The sequence below is a fragment of the Sciurus vulgaris genome (assembly GCF_902686455.1).
Source record: "Sciurus vulgaris genome assembly, chromosome: 18".
NCBI classification, from domain to species: Eukaryota; Metazoa; Chordata; class Mammalia; order Rodentia; family Sciuridae; genus Sciurus; species Sciurus vulgaris.
Window position 1 is genome coordinate 31997235 of NC_136479.1, and position 25573 is coordinate 32022807.

The 25573-nt window shown below is 41.5% G+C and overlaps 1 protein-coding gene and 1 long non-coding RNA gene across 11 annotated transcripts; both read left to right on the top strand.

The window, feature by feature from the left end:
• Nucleotides 1–256: 256 nt before the first annotated feature.
• Nucleotides 257–18941, top strand: ZNF655 (zinc finger protein 655). 10 transcript variants are annotated; one of them, XM_079121259.1, is made up of 7 exons: nt 2508–2711; nt 3457–3619; nt 5000–5085; nt 5479–5605; nt 7477–7547; nt 15267–15371; nt 16096–16229. In XM_079121259.1, exons 2-6 carry the CDS (start codon nt 3484–3486, stop codon nt 15354–15356), a joined length of 510 nt encoding a protein of 169 aa, XP_078977385.1. In that variant the 5' UTR covers nt 2508–2711; nt 3457–3483; the 3' UTR covers nt 15357–15371; nt 16096–16229. The 10 variants fall into 10 exon arrangements, with proteins under 10 accessions (XP_078977379.1, XP_078977385.1, XP_078977377.1 ...); XM_079121253.1 differs by lacking the exons at nt 2508–2711; nt 7477–7547 and adding an exon at nt 257–2501 and having other exon boundaries at nt 16096–18941; XM_079121251.1 differs by lacking the exon at nt 7477–7547 and having other exon boundaries at nt 16096–18941.
• Nucleotides 18942–22071: 3130 nt separating this feature from the next.
• On the top strand, nt 22072–25506 carry LOC306649872. The gene is made up of 3 exons (XR_013760728.1): nt 22072–22895; nt 23028–23474; nt 24495–25506. It is a non-coding gene; the product is annotated as an uncharacterized lncRNA (long non-coding RNA).
• Nucleotides 25507–25573: the final 67 nt, after the last annotated feature.

Sequence of the window (25573 nt, forward strand, 5' to 3'; positions counted from 1 at the left end):
TAGCAGGATGACATCAGACTTTCAAGTCCCCTCTGCCATGCCAACTCTGGGGCACCTTGGCCATACTGACTGGTTCTAATTGGATTCTTAACCACAAATTCTTACAGATTTTTATGGTTAGGAGGAATTATTCTTACCTCCCTGAGATTCAGAATCTGGTATGTGAAAAGGCACACAAAAGTCTCCCCCTTCATGGTAACTTGGGTTCCTCTTATCAACATTATTTTGGGTCTGCATTTCTCCTGCAGATAACAGTTAGTTTGCTGAAGAATGTGATATAGTCTGTGCACTTAAGCCAGGCAAGGCTGCAGTTAAATTGCTTCTTGGCAAAGAAAGCATGTGGGGGTCAACTTAGCGGGCCTCTTTTATAGAATTCCCTTAACCTCATGTCCCCATCTGTGTGTCCTGTCACTCCTGCCTCAGTCTCCTGGGATTACAAGAGTGTGCCACCATGTGCCCAGCAACAGTTTGCTGCTTTGTTCAGATTCAAACTCAAAACTTTCCAGAAGCTGTTCCAATCTGCCTAATTACCCCATGTTTCCTCAGCAATCGTTTAGCTCAGTTTCCCTGCTCTGGGACTGGTGTTTGAACTGGTCTTCGAATATGCTAGGCAAGTGCTCTACAACTAGGCTACATTGCCAGACCTTTTTATTTTGAGACAGTCTTGCTAAGTTGCCCAGGTTGGCTTTGGGTTTGTGATCCTCCTGCCTCAGCTTCCCCAGTAGCTGGGATTACAGGCCTGTGCCACCTTACCCGGCTAGCTTAGTTTTATGTACACATGAAAATGTCTATCTCAAACTACAAAAGTATAAATAGAGGTGTAATATTTTACTTCTTTTGTACCTATGCATGACTAGTGCAATAGGGAGCTTAAGGTAAAAATTAATGAAGCATTCAATCCCTTGGGAATAGCTGCATATACATTTTCTTTATATAGTTAATGCTAAAAATCATAAATTTTATGAGTTGGTTACTTCTACCCGTGTCATCTGAAGAAGTGTTCAAAGACTATTTTGCTCAAAAGCAAAATGGTAGCTACTGTTTCTTAGAGAACCCTGCTGTTAGGGCTCAATGGCTACTGGAGGGGAGGGAACTCTTTAAATGGGTGTCTCCTGTGGTCCTCTCATTGGAGCAAACTGCCTGAATCAGCTACAACTTAGACACACTGTACATCACTTCCAGTTTGCTCATCTCTTTTGCAGATTTTTTTTTTCCCAGCCACTCTGCTTATAAGTACAAGTGTGAGACACTTTGAGGTGGAGAAATGGTAATTCAGTAAAGAATCCAAACCTATAGCTAACCGAGAATATTAAAACAGCTGTTATGTAAAGGAGAAAGTGATGTCATCCGCTGTCCCAAGAACTGTCAATAGGAACGATAGTTAAACATCACCTGAGGGTATATTTGTGTTTAACACAAGACACAGTTTCCAACTGGAGCTGTCCAGCAAGCAGTTAACTAAGCGGTGCATTTTCTATCTCTGGTCTTGACTCCATTGTGACAAGGATATTGGAGACTAAAAGACTGTGTCAAAGTATGAAGTTGGACTACATCAATGATACCCTGGGAGGAAGGACAAGGAAAGCATAACACTATCTCTGAGAAGTTGATAGAGTTTGAAAAAGCATAAAGAACACTGCACAGTTCAGATTTTTCTTAATTTAAAATGACAAGTAACATTAAAGGACAGCATTTGACTTGCTAGACAATGTCTGAAGTCCGTTCCAAATCACTTCTTTAGTTTTGATTCTGTTAAGAGGCTTAACTGTCCCTAGCTGATTTCGGATACAAGAGTACTATGGGGTCACAATGCCCTGTGGATTCCTATCCCAGCTCTCTGCCTGCCGGGGCCAGGCACTATGCTACACCCATCCCTGTTTCTGCGTGGCTGAATCTTTGCTCCAGAAGCGCAACTGCCTTCTTCAGTCTCTCTTCCATTTCAACTTACTTAAAGCTCTCCCACCCCCACATTACCCAAGGTCCAAAAATTTCAGTCGATCCCACGATTTTGGGGTCCTCTTTCGCAGAGGCGCCACTCTGCGAAGGCACCCTCCTGCTAGCTCCCTACTATGACCATTAGCTCAGTCACTGCCCCTCCCGGTGACCGGCCCACTTGGGCTGGTCACCTCCCTGCGGGGAGACTCCAGGATCGGCTGGCGTCAGAGAAGGGCCGGTGGGGGGCGCTTTCCCCACGTCTGTCGCAGTCACTGGTGGTGTGATGGCTAAAAGCCCCTATCAGGTGAGTGCGACCGCAAAAGGACGAAGGAAAATCATACGCGAGCGCGTCTACGTTCCCTGCTGGAGCACCCAGCCCCTCATCCGGGGCCCTCATCCGGGGCTTTCATCCGGGGCTCTCATCGGGGCCCTCCTTCCGCCGCCGGAAGTGAAAACGAGAAGCACCCGCCTCTGCGCAGTCTAGAGCGGTCCCGGAAAGGCTGGCGCGGCTACGCGAACGAGGGTGTTGGTGACGGGTCTGTCGTTAGGTCCGCCTCCCTGCTCGGGTGAGTCCCCCGGAAGCCGTTCTCGCGTCGCCGTGGGAGCGGCCCGTTGTTTCGCCTCCCCAGGAGGAGGAGGAGGCGGCGACCCGGGCCTCGACTGAAGGCTGTTCCCGTCTCTCTTGGAGCGCGCGAGGGCCTGTTTCTCCCGGAAGCCCGGCGCGGACCGAGGGCCCCGCGGTCAGAACTCGGTGACCGTGCCTGGGTGTGAGCTGGGTCTGTATGACCCGCGTCGCCCTTTGGGTTTCTGTTTTCGCCTAAAAGGGAAGTGGGAGGAGGGCAGCGTTAGGCGAGGCCTTTCGCGCACCAAGTGAGGAGCCTGGCGAGGGCCCTTAGACGGGGTTGTGGAAGGAGGACGTAACCCAGTCGCGTCCTTGGTTTTGAAGGGCACTAGTCAAACCTCTTTGAGTCGCAGCCCTGCTGTGTGTTACTCTCAGACTGCCCACCCAGTCTGACGAAAAGTCTAACCCCCACGGTCGAGTTTGATTATGATTTAGGCCCATTCAGTCATTCAAGTGGGCTGTCATTGTTACCAAATAGTTCCTGAGGGACTTGCTTTAGAAAACAATGAGTAATCACAACGAGCATATTTCTCTGGGTACGAGTTTGAGACTCCAGAAGTAGGTGGTACATTTGAAATACTTTAAACTTTCTACAGGAAGCTTTACAACATTCACGTGTAGTGTGTGTTTGTTTTTTTTCCTTAAAGAAATCCTGTAAATTCAGATTTAGTGGAGTTCAAATAAACCCGCGAACTACGACCCAACGATTTAGATCTTAAGTATTTGAAACTGAATAATATCCCATTTTCCCCTTGTTGTTTATTTGGAGTGGTTAATCGTTGTTAACTAGTTTTTATTGAGTATCTACAGTGTATAAGATACTTTGCTAAGTCCAGAGGATAAAAATTGACGTGATATTTTAACTTATTACAATAATTTCTTCTAATCTCACTTTGCAGTGATGGTCATTGTCCTCCAGAACAGGGATGGAGGAAATATCGGCCCAGGAAGCAGCAGGATCACCAAGGGTCCAGTTTCAGTCTTTGGAGACACAGTCTGAGTGTCTTTCCCCAGAATCTCAGTTCCTGCAGGACACCGACATGGAACAGGGACTCACTGGGGGTAAGGCAGAGACAACACTTATATCCAGGAGAATGGGAGTGTAGAGGGTCTCCTGGGCTTGCCAGGGTGAGGCTAGGAACTTGAATAAGAAGTTTTCCTGTAGAGGGAGGACTGGAAGGGACAGGTGTGACTCAGTTCATTCCTGGTCTGGGCCTCTTCATTAAGGACTATTCATCTTTTCTTTTTCTTTTTCTTTCTTTCTTTTTAGTATTGGGGATTGAACTGAAGCGTGCTTTACCACTGAGCTACATCCCCAATCCATTTTATTTTTTATCTTCAGACAGGGTCTTGCTTAATTGCTGGGTTTCACTGAGTTGCTGGATCTTACTATGTTGCTGAGGCTGGCCTTGAATTTGGCAATCCTCCTGTTTCAGCCTCCCAAGTCACTGGGATTACAGGCATACACCACTGAGCCCAGTTCATCTTTCTTTAATAAGCAGAGTGGTGGTCACTCATTCTGCTCTGGTTGTTGTCTTTCATACAACCTTCACTTCATCCTACTTAACACATCCAGAATAATTTCTGAGATTTGCTACTACTTTTGCCATGTCTCAATCCTTGCTTGGCTCTCATTTCCTCTTAGATCCAGGACCTTTCCCTTCCCCTCTTCACTTTACTTACTTTGCCACTTGCCTTTCTGTTCCAACTGCAGTGCTTGTGACTAATCTGATTCAGTTCCTTGGTTGAGCACAATGCCTGTTTGAACACACACATGTTATATATTGACAATACAGTCACATTTTTGTCTATAAATAGGTTGTCAAGTCTTTTTTTTTTTTTCCTTTGTTTTTTGAGAATTGTGTTTTGGATTGCTATAGCCTTGCTCCAGTGCCTGAAACAACTTGTGTGTTGCAATGTAGATTGTGCCACAGTGTGTAGGATGGTATAGGGCATTTTGGGAGTGTGAGGCTCCTTGTTCCTGGGAGCCTTACACACTGATTGCAGAGACAGTGCCTGTACACATAAGAGAGAGGCTTAATGGATTTATAGAATGATGTCTGGGAAAGTGTCAGAAGTCTCTTAAATAACTTTGGCCCTGGATAAGTCGCTACAAGTCTTTATGCTTTGCTTTGCCCGTCTGTAGAACAGGTATGATGCTTGTCCTTTTGTGAGAAGAATGTCATGTCATGGGGATAAAGTGAAATATGAGAATTCCTAATAAAATCCGGTAGCACAGGTCTAAACATGTGTAAGTAGGCCATGAAGTACTGTGGAGGAGCAGAGTAGACACACCTAATGCCTGATAAATGTTCATTGGTTTTACTAGAATATTGATGTAAAGGAGGTCCCACTGACACCCCTTGGGCTACAGAGGCCTCTTCTGAAAGGGAGCCCTGGGGAGGGGCTGCTCTCACTCTTGGCTCCTTTCTCCTCCCTCAGCTCCACCTGTTCCCCAGGTGCCTGCTCTTCCCCATGGGGGAAGCCCAGGAGACCAGGCAGCTGCGCTGCTGACAGCCGGGTACCAGGTGAGCTGAGGAACCCTCTACTTTTCCTCAGGGACTCTTGCTGCTGATATGAGTGTGACCTCTCCCTCATCTCATCCATTAATCCTCGCCTGGTATTTTTTCAATAGCAGACCCCAATTTGGGAACTGATCCTCTTCAGAGACCTGCACTTCACACAAAACACTGTTCCATCTCCCCAATACCACAAGCAAACCTTCTTTGTCCCTCGTGCTATGCTGGGCACTTACTCTGTATTTAAGGGTTAATGGGGATTTATTCCCTAGATTCTAATCTGTTCTCCCTCCTCCCCAATGTAAATACGCACTGGATGCCCTCTCTGTCATCATCCTCATTTTCTGGCCATGGTGCTACAGTGGTCTCATTCCCCAGAGCAGCCAGAATGTGTTATTTCAGGAGTTTGTGACATTCGAGGATGTGGCTGTGCACCTTACTCGAGAGGAATGGGGATGCCTGGACCCTGTTCAGAGGGACCTCTACAGAGAAGTGATGTTAGAGAATTATGGGAACGTGGTCTCACTGGGTAAGGACTGTCTTTCTTATTTCTCAATGTATCTATTGGATTTCTTCTTGTTTTTGAGGAGGTGTGAGGTCTCTGAGAAGGTCAGTAGGGTATGGCTCCGATTTCAGTGCCCCTTACCTTTGAAGTGCTAGGGATTGAACTTGGGAGGCTTTACCACTGAGCTACATCCCCAGCCCTATTAATTTTTTTAGAGACAGGATCTTTTTTTTTGGCGGGGGAGGGGGAAACCAGGGATTGAACCCAAGGGCATTTAACTGCTGAGCCACATCCCTAGCTAGCCCTTTGTATTTTTTATATTGAGACAAGTTCTCACTAGGTTGCTTACAGCCTTGCTAAACTGCTGAGACTGGCTTCAAACTGTGATCCTCCTGCCTCAGCTTCCCCAGCCCCTGGGATTATAGGCGTGCACCACTGTGCCTGGCTAGAGACAGGGTCTCACTAAGTTGCTTAGGTCCTTGCTAAGTTGCTGAAGCTGACCTTGAACCTAAGATCCTCCTGCCTCACTCTTCCAAATTACTGGGATTGCAGGCATGCACCACTACACCTGGCAGATTTCAGTTCTTAAAACTTTTGAATTCTCTATCTTTAAGGTTGGCTCCTAGGGGTGGGTAATTAAGATTCCTTTGGGTTGTCTACTCCTTATCCCAGTTCATATTTCATGCTCTTGTGGGACTTTTGTTGCCTGTTAGCAAAGAGAAACTTGCTTGTGCTTTGCATAAATTCTCACCTTACCTTTATTTTTTTCTTTTTTACAAGACACTCTAGAGCAGCCTCCCAACCCCAACCAGACTGTGCTCTCTGGTATTTCAGTGACACTGTACCTGAGATTTTTTCATTGTCCTGGGAGGAAGTACCTTTTTAAAAGATAGACTAGGGCTAGGGAAGTAGTTCAGTGGTAGTGCTTTTGCCTAGCATGTGCAGGGTCCTAGGTTCCATCTCCAAACCAGACCCCAAGACCTGAGCCTCTCACTTTCTCATACTTTATATCCAACCTGTTAACTATTCATAATATATCCAAATTTAGCCACTGTCACTGCCTTCACTGGTACTCCCCTGTTCAAGCCACCATTATGCCTCCCTGGAGTACTGCATAATCTCTGAGTTTCCCTGTTTCTGCCTACCTTCACTTTATTCTTATCACATCCTGAGTAACCCTTTAAAATTATAAATCTAATCAAGTCACTTTTCTGCTCGAACACTTGCAGTGGGTCCATTGTTTCATGCAGAGTAAAAGCCACATAGTCCTCTCATGACTTTCATAGTACTTCAGTGATCTCACCTCCCATTATGTCTTCCCTATCTCTTCTGTCATCTTCTCTTCTTTTTGTTGAGTACTCCCTCACTTTAAGATCCCCAATTTATCTCCAGTCAGACAAATTTAAGAGACTTTGTTTAAAAGCATGACTCACTGTAAGTTCATTTCAATGAGTCACCTAGTAACCACACCCAGGGCAACCCGAAGTCTTTACCCACCTTAGTGAGGTAACTGAACCGTCTCTCTTTTGTCATTCTGAGTGGATAGTAGGAGCAAGGATTAGGCAGCTTGTAGCACTGTTGAGAAGCATCAGTGGGGAGTTGTTGGCAGTCTCCTTGATGAGCATGGTTTTTTATTTCCTGGTCTTCTGTACTCTTTGTGTGTGTGTGTGTGTGTGTGTGTGTGTGTATGTGTATGTGTGTGTGAACATGCACACATTTATTATAGCTTTTTTTTTTTCTTTTTAGCTTTGCTTATTTGGGTGGCATCTAGGACATTTCTTTATTTTCCAGATTAAACTCAGGATTCGAGAGGCCTTCTTACCTGCGGGGTGGCAGTCTGCCCACTGGGAAAGTTTTTAGTGTGTTTTCCATTCCTGGCTCTTTGATCTTTATAGGCATACTTCTTCGCCTTCCCACCACCCGGATTCATTGTGTGAATTCCTGCCCAGCCCTGAGTCATACCCAGGCAAGTGCTTTCTCTGGAGAAACACTTGCAGTTCTTACAGCAGGAATCTCCAAGAGATGGCCCAAGTATCGGATTTCCATCGGTAGTGCTCGGCCCTGCTCGGAAACTCCTTTTCCACAATTGTAAGATAATAAACTTGATTAATTGGAATAGATGCTTCCCAGAATGCCACCACTATGTAAAATTGCAGCTTCTCAAATGAGCTTTGTTAAATTCCTGATATGAGGGGCAAAAGCCCTTTCTTGCAAACTGATGAATTTTGAACCCAGTTCATTTAGAAATGGTGCTTGGTGATCAGCTGCTTGTGTTCTGAGAAACTGAAGTTCAACCCCATCACTTCAGTTATGGTCTTTTCCTTTTATTTTAGAGTGCGGAATATGTGCTCTGTGCCCCTCCTTTTCTGTAGTGAACACGACTTGCCCCTCGTGTTGCCCCACTCTTTTGTGACCCCCTTGGCTTTCATCGTGTTAATGTAGTTTTCTCCTTCAAGGGCCTGCCTTCCTCCCCTTGATTCTTTGTGTCACTATATAGATTGATTTATTTTTATTACCTTTGCTGATTAAGTGTCCCTTTGTTCCTTAGAACTGTTTTATTTTTTTCTTTTGTACTGGGTATTGAACCTGGGGGTACTTTATCTCTTAGCTACATCTCCTGTCCTTTTTAGTTTTTATTTTGAGACAAGGTTTTGCTAGATTGCTGAGGCTGACCTTGAATTTGCAATCCTGCCTCAGCTTCCCAAGTTGCTGGGATTACAGGTGTGCACCACAGTGCCCAACACCTTAGAACTGTTCTTAATGAAGGGGAAATGGGAGGGCAAAAAAATTAAATCTCTATTTCAGGGCATCATCAAAATGAATGTATATTTAATAACTTTGTAAATTGTAAAATGATATATAATTGTAAACTACTGTTAATTTTACCTAATAATTACAGAATTTCCAACAGTTAACCTGTCTATTTTTTGGAGTAAAAAAAACTGTAGCAGTTCAATGCAGTCACATAGCCCAACATGCCAAGCTGAACTTCATCCCTTTTTCTTTCATTTCTGCACACACAAGACGTGCATGCACACTCACAATGCCAGACATACAACAAGAAACCCTCCTACTCAACCTGTGTTTGTGACCAAGTCAGTAGCATCTTCTTAGCAATTATTTTTACAGTCCTTGGGAAGTCATTTTCATATTTGTGGGTTCAGCAAACTCCATGGAATTAAAGTTACCTATTTATTAATTTTACTTACTGTTTGGGGTTGTAACATAAAGATTTTATGATCAGTCCCTGATTTAGCAGTCCCACTGTCCAGTTTACATCTTTTTCCTATGGCAGTAGCTCTGAATTTGACACAGTTGTTAGAACTTTGGTCCTTTGGTTATGTGCTTCTATTAAATAGTAAATTATATAAAGTATAAATGACTTAGTAAAAAACTAGGTAAATAGTTCTTATTTAAAAAGAAGCATATTCTGTTGAAGTGACTGAATAACTGGTTTAAGGGTTGTATCCAAAGAGTGGTGACCTGTGAGTGAGAGCTAGAGATTAAGATCCAGAAAGGGGACTGGGTTGCGTTTCACATGGGTTATTGTGGTAGATGCCTTATTAGATGGTGGTGTTCAAAACATTCTTGTCAGAATTTTTGTTGATGATAAATGAGCCTATAGATCTAGAATGTTTGGCACATACCATTGCTTTTTGAACTCGATGCCATGGAGGACAACAGTGATTTCGCACAGAATGTTTTTTACTGTCATGGCTGTTTACCATTTACTGAGCAGACAATGTGTTACGGATATTCTTTCCCTCTCTCTCTCTCTCTCTCTCTCTCTCTCTCTCTCTCTCTCTCTCTCTCTTTCTTTCTTTTAGTCCTTTGCATTACCCTGTGAACAGAGAAGGTATTATCTTTACTTTGTATCCGAGAAAACTGATGCCCAGGAAAGTTAAGTGATTTTTTTTGCAGAATCAGTGATGGGCTTGGGACACAGGTCTGTCTATAGTCTATGCCTCTCTTTTTTTTTTTTTTTTTGGTGATACCAGGGCTTAACCACTGAGCCACATCCCTAGACCTTTTATTTAAAGACAGAGTCTTGCTATGATGCTGAGGCTGGCTATGGCTTTGAACTTTGGTCCTTCTGCCTCAGCCTCCCCAGCTGCTGGGATTATAGGCAGCTAAGTGCCCAGCGCCTATGTTCTTTTTGGTGTTTCAGGCCAGTAGGTCAATAAGTTCAAACATATACAGCATTTTTAATATTTTTAATGGGTTGTCTGTATCGAATGGCAAGAAAACCTCAAAATAACCATGATAAATTAGATAGACAGGCCAATTTGTATAGTTCAGAACCAGAAAGGATATGCATTCAAGAAATAAAGCCATCTATGGATTCATTCCAGCACAACAGGTATCTACAAAAGAATGCTATTGCTAAGGAAAGATTTTATTTGCAAAATTATTAAGGATCAGGAAGAAAAACATGAAGCTTTCGGTTGTGCTAAAATCTTAGCACAACTCTGGTAAGAGCAACAAGCCTAATAGGTAAATTCTAAATGTTATTTTTAAAGACAGTTTTTTAAAATTTAATTTAATTTTTTTTTAAATTTGTTGATGGACCTTTATTTTATTTTTTTTTTATGTGGTAGTGAGGATCGAACCCAGTGCCTCACACATGCTCGGCAAACACTCTACCACTGAGCCACAAACCCAGCCCTAAAGACGGTTTAGAATAAATCTCATTTAAAAATTCTCAAAAATTTAAATGAAAAAGATAAAAAGGTTTGAATAAAAAGTAAGTAATTTTAGACAGGAAAAAACTTAAAGCAAGTGCATGTTTTGAAAGCATAGTGTTTCAAGTTAAATTGTAGAAAAAAGGCATTCAGGTCATTGGCAAGAAAACTTACCATTAATGCTTTCTGTGACAGGCAGTATGATAGATGGACAGACTATGGATTGTGGAACCAAACACTGATTCTGTTTACCAACTGTGATACATTGAGCAAATTATTTAATCCACATTTGGTTTTTTCATCTATAAAACATGAAAAATAATGTCTACTTTTCTGGGTCATGCTGAGGATTAAATTGTACATATTATACAAATTAAATTGTGTATTGTAAATGTATGTAAGTACCTGGCTCATGCTAGTTACTGCAGTTTTTTTGGAAAGCACAGCAAGTGATAGGAGTTATAGATGAGATTTACTAATCAAAATGATTAAAAATATATTCAGATTATATCTTTATAGTGGAATTTTCTCAAATTGAACATTGCTTAGACTGTTTCCTAGGAGTTAGAATTTTTATTATAAGAGATTTTTATTTCATTGACATGAAATGATCTTCTAGATGCCTTTTAGTTAAAATTTCTGTGATTCCAAATTCTTAGGATCCTAGCTCTTTGTGTTTTATTCTAATTACCTTTTCTCTCTCTTTTGGGGGGCATGGGGGTACTGGGGCTTGAACTCAGAGGCAGTCAACCATTGAGCCACATCCTCAGCCTTATTTTGTATTTTATCTAGAGACAGAGTCTCACAGAGTTGCTTAGCGCCTCAATGTTGCTTTGAATGAGGCTGGCTTTGAACACACAATCCTCCCATCTCAGCCTCCCCAGCTGCTGGGATTATAGGTGTGAGCCATTGTGCCTGACATTTTTTTCATTTCTTTTTTTTTTAAGTTTTACTTTTTACTCTACAGTCATATTGGTCTTGTGTTCTTTTTCTGTATGTATTTTGGAGGAAGGGATGGGTTTCATTTCACAATTGTTTCCCTCCTTTCCTTTTTGGTACTGGAGATTAAACCCAGGGGTGATTTACCCCACTGAGCTGCATCCCCAGTCCCTTTTTATTTTGAGACCAGGGTCTTGCTAAATTGCTGGGACTGGCCTTGAATTTGTAATCCTCTTGCCTTAGCTTTCCAAGTGCCTGGAATTATAGGTCTGTGCCATTATACTGCCTAGCACAACCATTATTTTTTCTAGTAGAATGTTTAAAAGACAGGTTCTTTTTTTTTTTTTTTCCAGGAGTGGGGGCTATGGGGAATTAGACCCAGAAGTGCTTTACCAATGAGCTAAGTCCCCAGCCCTTTTTTAAAATGGGTTCTTGCTAAGTTGCTTAGGTGCCTGACTAAATTGCTAAGGCTGACTTCAAACTTGTGATCTTCCTGCTTCAGCATCCTGAATTGCTGGGATTACAGGCCTGCACCACCAGGCCTGGATTCTAAAAGCCAGATTCTGAAATAAGACTGAATTTGAATCTTAGCTTTCTTAATCACTTAACTGTGACTTGGGGAATTTACTTAGACTTCTCTGAATCTTAGTATTTCCATTTGTTCAATGAGAAAAATAATAGTTCCTATCTTATAAAGTTATGGTGAGTGTTAAATGAGTGAAAACTTGTACAGCTTCTGGTATGGTGCTTTGTACCCTACTAAGTAAACCTTAATACTTTGATTAAGTTGACTAAATCAGTTGACTTTAAGGCTATCTCAAACCATTTTTTCCTCTTCTACAGTTTTTTAAAAAATAGTTTTAGATGGACATAAAAAGTATTTTTTTATGCTGTTCTGAAACTCAAATCCATGCCTCACACGTGCTAGGCAAGTGTTCTACCACTGTGCCACCACCCCAGGCCTCTTCTATGGTTTTGTGTTTCTGCTTGTTAGATGTTTTCTCACGTACAATATTTTGGGGGGGGGGGGGGCAGTGGTACTGGGGATTGAACCCAGGGATGTTTTACTGCTGAGTCACATCCCCAGCCCTTTTAAAAAATATTTTATTTAGAGATGGTGTCTCACTGAGTTGCTTAGGGCCTCACCAAGTTGCTGAGGCTGGCTTTGAACTTCTGATCCTTCTGTCTCTGCCTTCTGAGCTGCTGGGATTACAGGTGTGTACCACTATGCCTGGCTTGTACATTCTTATATTACCTTAGACACTAGTCTAAAATCAGATACCTCGCGGATGCATCCCTGTAATCCCAGCAACTGGGAAGTCTGAGGCAGGAGGATTGCAAATTCAAAGCCAGCCTCAGCAACTTAATGAGGCTCTAAGCAACTCAGTGAGACCCTGTCTGAAAATAAAATACAAACAAGGTCTGGGGATGTGGGTCAGTAGTGACATGCCCCTGGGTTCCATCCCTGGTATTTAAAAAAAAAAAAAAAAAAAAAAAAAAGCAGATACCTCATCCCACGAGGAAACATCCTTTTATTGTGCATTTGTATTTTAAATGTAAACTGTAGAGGGAGTAACCAAAATGTGTTCTGTTATTAGATATTGAGAAACACCTTAATAAATACCTCAAAGTTAAATGTTACAAATATGTTATTAGAATCCAAGCAGCTGGGCAGTGGTAATAGCACTTGCCTAGGGTGTGTTTTAAGGCCCTGAGTTTAATCCCTAGCATGGAAAAGTAAGAATTCTGAGCACAATATTTACTCCTGTATGCACATTGTGACTTAAATTTTTATCTCTCTCTCTCTCTTTTGGGGAGTGGTACCAGGGATCAACCCAGGGCCTTGTGAGTGGTAGTCAAGTGCTCTACCACTGGGCTACATTCTCAGCCCAGCAAAACTGTTTTGTTTGATGTGAAGGAGCTTAATTAACTGAGTCCAAAAGAACTGACGTTATTAATCCCCGACTGGCATTCAGAAACAGTAAGTGCCTTTCATGGATCTATTCTGATCTCTTTGCTCATAGGCTCTTACATGGGGTCTAAAGGGGCAGCTATTGGTTCATGATGTTTTCCAGGGCCAGTGCTATTTTTATAAAAGTTGGTAAGCTGTTCATATGTTGATACATGGGCACAAAGTTGGGATAAAATAGCTGTGCACACCTGTAATCCCAACAGCTTGGGAGGCTGAGGCAGGAGGATCATGAGTTCAAAGCCAGCCTCAGCAACTTAGTGAGGCCCTAAGCAACTCAGTGAGACCCTGTCTCTAAATAAAATAGAGTAGGGCTGGAGATGTAGCTCAGTGGTCGAGGGCCCCTGAGTTCAATCCCTAGTACCAAAAACAACAACAACAAAAGAATTACAAGATACATAGTTCCTGCTATCAAAGAATTTATAAATCAAGTGAGGGTAATAATGCATGAAACCAATTTTTCAAAATATAGCTAGGTGCATGCAGTGGCACACGCCTATAAATCCCAGCAACTGGGAGGCTGAGGCAGGAGGATCACAAGTTCAAAGCCAGCCTCAGCAACTTAAGGAGACCCCACACAATTAAGTGAGACCCTGTCTCAAAATAAAAAATAAAAAGGGCTGGGGATGTGACTCAGTGGTTAAGTGTCCCTTGATTCAATCCTCATTAGCAAAAAAAAAAAAAAAAACAAAAAAAAAACAAAAAAAAAAAACCTATAAAAAAAATTATTAGGCTGGGGAGATAGCTCAGCTGGTAAAAGTGCTTGCCTCACAAGCACAAGGCCCTGAGTTCGATCCCCAGTACCGAAAAAAAAAAAAAAAAAAAAAAATCTGTCAGTAAAACAAAACAAAAAAACACTATTATCTGGTGGCATGTCAGGATAAGGGGAACAAATAATAAGTTTTATAGACATACATTCAGTGGAGAGAAAGCATTTTAGAGATGAGGGCTTGAGCAAGATCTTGCATGTGTGGTACTAGACATTTGCTAGACTCAACACATATAAAAACTGCCTTTTGATACTAATACTATCAGAGTTCTGTTCCCTTAGAAGCAGACTGTTGCTTCAGCATTAAAAGAGATTTTAAATCCTAGCAGTCCATTATGCAAGCCATAGAAGACCATTTTATGTTTGAATGCACTTTTTCTCACTGTATGATATTGTAGTTGTTTATAACTAGCTGTCTCTGCAGTTAAGAGTGTGAGGTTCTTAGGGACCTTGAGGGGATGGGCCTTTTGCTTGGGCCCTTATCCCCTTCATTCTTTGTATATAAGAGGCATTCCATAAATGCTTGTTGGATAAAGAATAGTGTACAGTAATTCTAATGAGTAATGATATGTCATATTTGTTTTCCTCATGTGCACTGGAACTAATTGTTTTTTCTTTTTAAGAACGTTGAATTGTAATATTTGTATACCTTTGGCAAGTTTATGTAATGTCAGGTTAATAAGCATTTTCATCTCTTCAAATATTAATCATTTTTATGTGTCAAGAAATTCATTCTCTCCTAGTCATTTGAAATATGGATTGTTTGAACCTATGGTTATCCTACTTTGCTAAAGAAGTAATTCTTCCTTTTTGTGTTTTGGTGCTCCTTATTGAGCATCTTCTAATTGTTTCCTAACGTTGTCCTTGGACTATTTAATCTTCTCTTATTCTGTTGTTACAGTTTAGCTCACTAGACAGCAGCAGGTGCTTGGGTTTCATCTTTCTCCAGTCTGCAAAATAATGTTTTGATGATCTCCATTTGATACTTGTAAACCAGGTCTAATGCAAAGATTGATCTTTAGGTCAAGATAATGGGAATGATAACTTCTGTGAAGACTGGTTCACACCCATGCCCAAATTCCCTTGTTTGGATAGGTTTTAAATGAATATTGTTGCTCCCAAGTTATCAGTTTAACACTTAACATACCACTTTCTGGAGCACAAATCTGAGCTCCTTGTGGCAGTCTTTGCCTTCCTCATTTTCCAGGCTTTTCTAACTGATGTCTTCTCAGAACTTACTTTTTCTCTATTAATCATTAGTTAAAAAGTGACTGGTATAGCATCTGGGGGTAAATTGCCACATCCCATTTCCTTCTCTATGAGCAGGATTTCCAATTTCCAAGGCTGATGGGATCTCCCAGCTGGAACAAGATCTACAGGTCTTTGATCTGGACACTAAGAATAGAGAAGTCTTAAAAGATGACTGCTCAGGTGAGTAAGGCAGAATCAATTAGATGGAATTAATAGGGAAGTGAAGGTAACTTGTTGAGCTAAGTTGTGACTGCTTTGGTACTCAAAACAAAGAGCTCTGTCTGTCCCAGAATGGAGAGCTCCTGCCTTTATTTTCAATTTGCAGGGGTTGCTGGGAATATAACTTAGGGCCTCATGCATGCTAGGCAGAGCTCCTGCCTTTCCCTGCAGTTTCATTTGACCCTTTCTATTCGTTTAACCCCTTATGCACAAGTTGTGCTAGGTCCCTAGTCAAGTTGCTTATCTAAAATTCTTTTGAAAAAATTTTATTATTACCCCCTTTGAAACACCTTAACTGATTATCTTCTTACTCTGCTGAATATTCCATGTGTTCTTAGTACTCCCTGATCCATTTGGATCCTATCTGACGGCTCTTGTTCATGCCCTTAGGTCTGCTATTGAGTTTTTTTTTTTTTTTTTTAGTTGTATATGGACACAATGCCTTTATTTATTTTTATGTGGTGCTGAGGATCGAACCCAGTGCCTCACGCATGCTAGGCAACACTCTACCATTGAGCTGTAGCCCCAGCCCCTGCTATTGAGAATTTGTGCCTGTTATTTAGAGTAAATAAACTTCTTCTATCCTTGTAGATACTACGTCATTTAGTTTCTTCCTTTCTGAGTTCTCTTTAAGCACAGGGTACTACAGATTACATTTGCATTTTCTATTTATGTATTGTATCAGATGGAGAGTCCAGAGAAGAGAACAAGCTGTTGATTCCTAAGCAGAGAATTTCGGAAGAAGTACATTCATACAAAGTGAGAGTAGGAAGACTCAAACAGGATATTTCCCAAGTTCCTGAGACTAGAGAAGTATATAAATCTGAGGACAGATTAGAAAGACTTCAGGAAATCCTAAGGAAGTTTCTTTTTTTGGAGAGAGAGTTTAGGCAAATAACAATCAGCAAGAAAACCTTCACCAGTGAGAAGAACAGTGAATGTAATGAACCTGAAAAAAGCTTCAGTCTGGACCCTACCCTTGATACAGATCAGAGAGTTCTTAGAATACAGAATATTGATGATAATAAGTACGACATGAACTTCAGCCAGGACTCAGCTGCTGGTAAACATGAACACATAAACCTAATACAGAATTTTCAGAGTAGTGAAAATAAAGAAAGCTTAATGGATCTCTCTCACCTTAGTAAATGGGAAAGCATTCCTACCACTGAGAAATCCTACAAATGTGATGCTTGTGGGAAAATCTTCCATCAGAGCTCAGCCCTTACTAGACATCAAAGAATCCATACTAGAGAGAAACCCTACAAATGTAAAGAATGTGAAAAATCTTTCAGTCAGAGCTCAAGTCTTAGTCGACATAAAAGAATACACACTAGAGAAAAATCCTATAAATGTGAAGCATCCGATAAATCCTGTGAAACATCTGATAAATCCTGTAGTCAGAGCTCAGACGTAGTTCAGCATAAGAAGAGTCATACCAAAGCCAAATCTTATAAATGTAGCAATTGTGAAAGAGTCTTCAGCCGTAGTGTACACCTTACTCAACATCAGAGAATTCACAGAGACATGCCCTGTAAGTGTACTGTTTGTGGCAGAGACTTCTGTCATACTTCATACCTAGTTGAACATCAGAGGGTCCACCATCCAGAGAAATCCTATGAGTATGACGAATGTGGGTTGGCCTATGTGAAACATCAAGGAATTCGTTTCCGAGAAAAGCCCTATACATGTAATGAATGTGGAAAAGACTTCAGATTGAATTCACATCTAATTCAGCATCAACGAATTCACACAGGAGAGAAACCACATGAATGCAATGAGTGTGGAAAAGCTTTCAGTCAACCCTCATGCCTTATTCAGCATCACAAAATACACAGGAAAGAGAAATCATATGAATGTAATGATTATGAGGAAAGTTTCAGTCATAGCTCAGATCTTACCCTGCAACAAGAGGTTCTCACCAGAGAAAAAGTCTTTGATTGTGATGCATGGGAAAAGAACTTCAGTCAGAGAGGACACCTTGTTCAACATCAAAGAATTCATACCAAAGAGAAACCATATGAATGTGATGAACGTGGGAAGACATTTAGTCATGTTCAGGCCTCATTCAACATCTGAGAGTTCACACCAGGGAGAAGTCGTGTATGTATTGAATGTGGTCAAGCTTTCACTCAGCCTGACCCTTATTCAGCATGAGAGAATTCTCACCGCAGAGAAACCCTTTGACAATGACAGAGGTTGGAAAGCTTTTAATGTTTAACTCTTAATTGGCTCTTTTACCAGTCTATACCAGTGAGAAAAATCTAAGAATGTACTCAGTGTGGTAAATTCTTCACACTGTTTTCATACCTTAGTCACAACTGGGGAATCCATACTGGAATAAAATTCCATTACTGTAATTGATGTGAAGTCATTAGTCAAACTACCGTGGGTCAGTATCAGATTCATGCCATGCAGAAAGGCTATCAGTGTAATAAATGTGTATGTGTGTGAGGAAATTCTCTCATAACCCAACATTCAGTATTAAAGAATCTATGCCAAGAGAAGTCATTTGAGTGTAGTAAACATGGCAGATATTTCTGTAGGTATTCATCAAGTCTTTGTCATAATAAGAACATTTGTACCAGATGAGAATCTGAGATAATGCAGATGGAGAAATTTGCCACTATATTTCAGGCATTACCTGACATCAAAGTATGGGAGATAAAATTGTTATTACTTGTGTATGAAATTGTTAGTTAGTATTTAGTTCCAATCTTTTCCGTTATAGAAACTAGTCTGATAAATGCAGTCCTGTTTTCTTATGGCATTCCTTAATAAGTGGTCTAAGTAGTTATGTATATTTTATTTATAGATTCATTTAAGCTATTTTGTATTTTAACATGGTCTATACACATTTTTATTTTTCCTGAAATTAGTTTATTATTCACAGTTTTCCTATATTGTTAACACAATACACCATTGTTAAAACACACCAACTTCTGGAAAAGTAGCTCAGTTAGCTTTTTCTGCTGTTATGGGTTCAAGTTCTCTCCACAACAGACTCAGGCTGCACTTTGCTAAGGAACTTTACAGCTATAACCCTTGGTTTTCTGAATTCTCTTAAGCACCTTCAAATGATGGTTTCCTAGTTTTAAGCTTTCAATCAGCAGGTATGCTATTCCTACTTTGATGTTGCTGGTCTGGTGTTTTCTTTCCTAAAGCAAAGCACTGTCTTTTAAGAGAATAGAATGTCTACATCCAGCCCATCTGTAATTTTGGGGGATTTAATCTCCCTAAGTTTGTGGCAGGCAGCTAAACATTTTCAAGCAACATAAAAGCTTTTAGCTGCTTTGTCTGCATCCACAGCTCTCTTAAAAAAAAGATGTTGGAGACATCAGGGAGCCAGACTCCTGGTAGCCTAGCTACAGTCATTCAGTGCCTGTTCTGCATGTCTAAGTTTAGAATTATTTTATATGCCTCTATTGAAGGCCAGCAAAATGCTCAGGTCTGCTTTTGATAGTGCAAACGTACAAAAAAAAAAAAAAAAAAAAATCAGAAAACTTCACAAGGGAGTACAACCTTCAGTAAGATGTTATTCTTATGTGATATCTTTAGAGACAATATTTCAAGAGTATGGCAGGTCTGTTCCTGATAAAAATTTAACCATTAGGATCACTTTATCAGTTTGTATCCCCATCCCCTTTGAATCCAGGATAGTATTTGAAGTGTGGGGCCTTTGTGTATCATTATTTGTGTGTCATCACTTTTCTTTTGAGAGAGGATCTCACTTTGTTGCCCAGGCTGTCCTTGAACTCCTGGGTTCCAGCAGGCCTCCTAAGTAGCTGGGACTACAGCCATGCACTATAGCACTGGCTTATATTTTTGTATTTTAATAGAATCTACAGGCCATATAAAAGAACATGACTTTTTTGTTTGATAAAAGTGATCACAGATATTGTCTCCAGAGTTCTAGGTTACTGTCCTATACCTAAAGAGTTTGTAATTTTTTAGATGTGGTCAAAGCATTTTATTGTTTTTCCATCATAAGTTTCATAACAACTTGTGAATAAGACAAGTGTTACTTAAAATTCTAGTTGTCAGTCCAACAATTGAGGCTTTCATTGTTCAGATGTTATAATATTCACTAGAGATCCTTAACAAATATATAAAAATATATTGCTCTATAAGCCTTTTGTGGCTAACCTCTAGGCCAGTTCTGCCACTATATTTTGCTGCTTTGCCATCAGCGAGCTTAGGATCTCATCAGGGCAAAGTGGGGACCTAAATGAAATTGATATATAATGATCTAAATGTAAAAGCAAATGAATGCATGTTTCTTTTTTGTTGTTGTTTTTGTTTTTTCTAAACATGTATACCCTTACTTATAGAGACCAATAGTCACCTCTGGTGACTATGTTACAGAGGATTAAGTAATCTCTCAATAGCAGAATATGTAAAAATCACATGTATGCATTTGGTTTAGGAATGTGCTTTTGTACTTCTACTTGAATAAAGGTGTGCTTAATATTCTGAGAATCTGTTTCAAACAAAATCTGAAGGCCTCAGCCAGAAGCATTTGAAAGTCCTTGGAATCACCTTCCTGACTGCAACTTTCTTCTTCCCTGAAATTCACTTGCTTCATAACAAGAATGGATCAGCCTGTTTTGTATGAATATGAAATTTGATTCTCCACAGACCTCTATGACCCGCTGAATATTTCGGATTTAAAGGGCTATTCAGTTGAGGTGTTACCAGTACAGGAAATGAGAGTAGTTTCATGTTTCACTAGAACCAGAAAGAGTATTTTTTCTTGATAAGTAAAATACATTTTAAAAAATGAAAAGCCAAAATAGCCCTTGAGTGTGAGTAACTTGCCTCTTCAAGGTGTTTAATTAGTCCATTATGATTTGTGTTCTTTAGTCTTTCTGATCTTGAAGCGGGAGGGAAGAGAAGAAATGTATAGAAGGTCATCCAGTTTATCTACTGTCGCTCCACCTACTTGCATGCACATATAGGTGTGTACATAGTCAAACAATTCTCACCACAATTCCACAAGGGAGCTGGCTTCATTTTATGGAGTAACTGAAGTGTAGAGAAGTTAAGATGTCAGATACATCTCAGAACTCAGAAGTTTTCTTTGATAGCTCTTCCCATTACATAGCCAGTGATTCAGTATCTACAACTGATCCCAAGATTCCCAGAGCTCTTTTTGCAGTGCTGGGGATTGAACCCAGGACCTTGAACTTGACAGGCAAGCATTCTATGAGCTGAGCTATATCCCCAGGAGATGTTTTTAAGGAGCTAGTCAGAACCCTTCTTTGACACAAACAGATAATTTCAGCAATGTCAAAACTCCCAGTTCTGTCTCCTGCTGTGATATCCCTGTTCCCATCAACTAGTTGCACATTTCCAATTCTCAATGCTCCACATTTTGTTCTTAATTTTCCTGCTAACCCAAACTTGCTGATGGATACATGCCCTTAACCATGTTTATTATTACTTCTAGTTAAAACAGTGGAACAAAGCAGGTAACAAGCAAATTTGATTTTAGGCATGGAAAAGGGTACAGATAGACTAGAAAGGTGGGGTGCACTGGAACAGGATTGGAGAATATTTTAAGCAAAAGGGGTAGTGTGTTGGGCTTAGACATGAGAGTGTGGCATTTTCAAGGTAATGAATAAGGGGGCTCCCTATATAAAAGCTTTACCATGTGAAGTAGTATGTGAGCAACTGAGCAGCCACCCCCTTTCCGAGTGATTGAATTCAAGACCTTACTTTCCATGTGCTCCACCACAGAGCTATACCCCAAGTCCTGCTGAGCAGGTTTAAGAATAGTTCAAAGGAGGCCCCCAGGGAGTCAGCAAAGTACAATGGAATTCCCATGTCTGAAAATGTAACCTCATTAATTCAGTAGTAAAATTGCTAAGCACTGATACCAATTCTAGGCAACAGGTGCATTTCACCTGATAAAATCAAACTTTATAAGAGGACTGCAGGTTAGAGTAGTAAAGCAATGACTAGAATTATACACACCTATACTTGAGATTTGGCTTTGAAAGTTTAACCTCTAGTTTCCTTGTCTTCACAATAATATTATGAAAGTTACATGAGATAATATAAAAGGTACTGATCACTACTCAAAAGTGAACCCTAAGGGCTGAGGTTGTGGCTCAGTGTACAGTGCTTGCCTACCATGTGTGATCCTCAGCACCACATTAAAAAAGTTAAAAAAGATGTCTCAAAGTTGCTCTTGAAAGGTATATTAAAGAAAAGTTAATGCAAATATTAACAGAAAAACCAATAAATTTAGAAGAGGGCTAAGATGAATTCTAAAATTGAGGGAAATAACAGACATTTAGCACTATAAGACCAGCATTGTCAGAGGAAGGATCCCCTGGATTTGGAGAATTTAGATACAACTAGAGAAAGGATTGGGTATCCTGGGTTGTGATAGGAACTGCCTCCTGACAGTTATTCCCTGCTGGAGCCAGCAAATGGGCACCTGTCCCTAACATTCGTATCATGGTATCACATCAGTACTCCCTTCAAAATACGACTGCAAAGGTACCAATGTTTAATCCCAGACTAAATGATCTCAGATATTTCAATATACAAATCAACAAAATAAGTACTGTAATTTTTTATTTTGCTAACATATCTCATTCACTCTGCTTTTAGAAAGTGGTTAGCCTATTTTTTTTTAAATTTTAGCATATTTCATTCATGTTCATAAAATTACACCTTGGATATACTTTCCAGCTTGTCTCTTTTTATATCACAGCCTCCAGTTTTCTTCCATTGTCCTTCATGGCAGTAGTTAGCGACCCTGGCTCTGGTTGGAGTAGGCCAGAGTTCAAAATATGCTACTTTTGGTGCTTACTCTATGCAGCTGCTGGCAATGGTAAAAGAGGAAAAGAATACCAGCTTTCCACGCTTGTGAGGATCATGACATAATGTCACCCTAAGTGCTCCATAGCCGGTAGCTGCTGTTTCTGGGTTTAACAACAAGTTTTTTTTTTTTTTTTCTTTTTCTCCTGCTTCAGCATATCAAATAGGCCTCTGGCCAAACCGTACTTCTGGCAGGGTAGGCTAGTGGCCTTTTCTCTAAGACTTCCTGCCTGTTGGTCGAGGCTGGTCCTCCTATTTATTTATATACTCTAGGCAAAACGGGTAGCAGTTGGGGTGAAAAGGACTCTGGACGGTGACACAGTTGTGGTCCCGATGGTCAGCCTGGCCTTGGCATGACGAAGGGAGGTGGAGCTGGCGGGGAGTCACGGGGAGCACCGACGGAGTGCACACGGGGCAGTGGCAAAGGAAGCCAGCAACCTAACTAGACTAGGTCCACTTGGCAATGAAGGTGGGGTAAAAGGATCGGTCTCATCCTCAGTCCCTCTTCGGGGAAGGCCGGACGCCCTGCGCCATCCAGCTCGGCCCGGGTTCCCCAGCGGCTAGCGAACTTGCCATCGAGGTAGACCTCCGAGCCTCCTAGAGGGGACTCGGAATTGCATGCGGAGGACCCTGAGGCCCCCTGGGGACGAGCGAGTGAGTTTCGGGGCTCCACGGTGATACGAGGTCTGTGGCAGAGACCCGGGCCAAGAAGCTGCTGTCGGGGCTGCGGGACCCCTTTCGGGTACGGGTCTGGTCCAGGGCGGCGGGTGCCTTCCGTTTTTGCAGAGCTGGCTGCACTCCGCGCAGGAGTAGTTGCGTCCGCCCATCCTGATCCTGCTTGGAGAAAGAATGGAGCTTCTGAAATCTCTTCCTGCTTAGGGAGCCCCTCTCGGGAAGACGTCACTCATCGGCTCCCTTCGCTCTGTCCCCTTCTCGCACCATTTCCCGAGGTGACTGTGCCTCCCTTGTGTTCTATTCTGAAGAATTTTCAGAGAAGATCTTGCCCTTGGGGCAGTATCAGATGTGGGACCCAGTCGGTGGAAAGACCGCGTTTCCGGTCCGACTGCAGAAGCGCTGTTGTGAGAATCTGCCCTTCCGGCACCAGTTCAACTTGCACCAGTTAACTTGCTTGGTGCTTGGAGAAGTTCAGTAAATATATGAATAAATAAATGCATGCATACCAACTTCCTGGAAAAGACTGGATACCTGACACTCCTGCCCCCTTTACCTGAGGTATAAACTCGAAGGGGGTGCCTCATCGGTGGAGTACAATAGGTCAGCCACCTGCTGTTGAAAATGAGGTTGAACTACTTTTATCAGTATTTCTATTTCAGTCTGCCAGACCATCAGTTAATCTGGTGTATGGCCATTTTTTAAAAAAAGTGGAGTTGGGTTATTTAATTGGGTTACAAAGATTCTGGTTGTCCACATCATGGCTTATGTTTGGGGATTTTTCTTGCGCAAATTTAGTCTTCCAATAATGAGTTCAGGCTAACTTAATTTAAACTTTCATGGGGTAATTAGTACGAGGTGCTGGTGTTACCCATGTTAGTCCTGGGCCCAGAGGCCTGACCCTGGAGGTTCCAACAAACCAGATCCTGCCACTTGCCCCAAAAACCAAACAGAAAAGGTAATGGTGAAAAGCTGGAAAAGAAGTTAGTCAATTTTGCCATATCGACTTAACTATTGACAGAGCATCTTAGCTCTGTCTTCAGGGTGCTGAGAGGATCTTTAGGTTTAAAGATGAACACTCCTCTGATGATTAACATACCTGTGTGCAGAGCTAACTGGGAACTGACCCAAAGTTTAAGGTAATAAAGGAGACAGATAGAAAACAAAGGCAGAGATGCCAAGCTTTATCCTGCGTTTTGTTACCTGCAGACCTAAATGAAGAATCACCGCTTTTAGCAAAAGCAGCATCTCTAAGTTCCTGTTATGTGGAGACTAATCCCTATCTGCCCATGAATGTGGAGTTGAAGTGGGAATAGTCAGTGATGAAGGTCTATGGGACAATAAGCAAAGCTGAAGTTCTCAAAAGGACATCAGGGTGAACTGGATATTGGCTCAGGAAGCTTTAAGAAACTTATGAGTTTGGCTGTGAAAGAACGTATAGTAAGAAAGGAGTCAGGTTTTAAATGAGGAGGAATAAGACCTTAGAGGCCAGTTGTCCTTGTTAGCATGCTTAAAAGACTCATATGTTCATAATCGTTCACAGTACACTGCATTCAGTACATGCCCCATAACCTGATTTAGGGTACTGTACCATGTGACCTCAACCCAACTTCAAGGACTTACTTCAGTGTTCTCCAAGACAGACCCAGCAAGACTTGTGTCTGCACAAGTAATTGCAAGGTAATGTACTACCCTTACTGTACCTTTGTGTCCTTTTCCCCATGCACCTTGCTGTCCTTATACTGTCCTAACCCCACACAGCCCATGACTCAGAGCAGGGTAGTCTTCTCTGTGAAGCTTCTGAAGCTGCGCAGATCAACAGATGCAAGACATTTACTCAGAAACCTGGAATTTGGTGGCTGATTAAGCAGTAGGGGAGGTTGGATGCACTTACCTGTGTTCCCAGTTATACTGCTAAAATAACCCCATTTCCTTTCCTTTTCTTTTCTTTTTTTCCCCCCAGAGAATTCACATTATTGAGTAACTGCTGTGACACAACCTGGAATTTCTGAATTCCAAATAAATAAATTTCACTTTTTGAATATTTGATCCATTATTTTTTTAGCACTGCCAAACTTGATAACAGCCTGATGCTGACTTGATAGTGGATTGACGACCTTCCCCCACCAGCAATTTAGCCTGCTTAATAAGGAGTCCTTTGCTGCTTTTGGCATTCTCCCAGGGGATGACCTACTGCCCTCCTTTCTGTATGATCTGGGCAAGCCAACTGGTGATGGCAAGAGTAGTGTCATTGAAGCAGTCCACACAGTTAGAGAGATCGTTTTCAGTGCCAGAGTCTGGGTGATTCCTGGGCTTCTCCATTCATTGATCCCAGACTAGCCTCTCTGAAGCAATGCAGTGAACCATGCCTTCTGTTCTTTGGTGGCCACTGGAGGCTGCAGCTCCGCTTGGTCCACCTCATCTAGCTCTGCCATTGCTATTTTCTTAATCCTTATTTTCAATTGCTATTTTCAATGCAGGGCACTACTTCTGCTCCTTCAGAACTGGTTTTAGGGTTGGGGTTGTAGCTCAATGGCAGACACTTGTCTAGCATGCATGAGGCCCTGGATTTAATCCCCAGTACCCACAAAAAATAACACAAAAATTTTTTTCAAAGTTACCAGTGGCTTAACACACAAGTCCACTGTACACTTATTTTT

Excerpts from the sequence above, each read along its gene's own strand:
- ZNF655 (XM_079121253.1), top strand. The coding sequence starts at position 3,484 with ATGGAGGAAATATCGGCCCAGGAAGCAGCAGGATCACCAAGGGTCCAG. Across the intron at positions 5,086-5,478 it reads TGCTGACAGCCGGGTACCAG|GAGTTTGTGACATTCGAGGA; the intron begins GTGAGCTGAGGA and ends GTGTTATTTCAG. Across the intron at positions 15,372-16,095 it reads CTTAAAAGATGACTGCTCAG|ATGGAGAGTCCAGAGAAGAG; the intron begins GTGAGTAAGGCA and ends GTATTGTATCAG.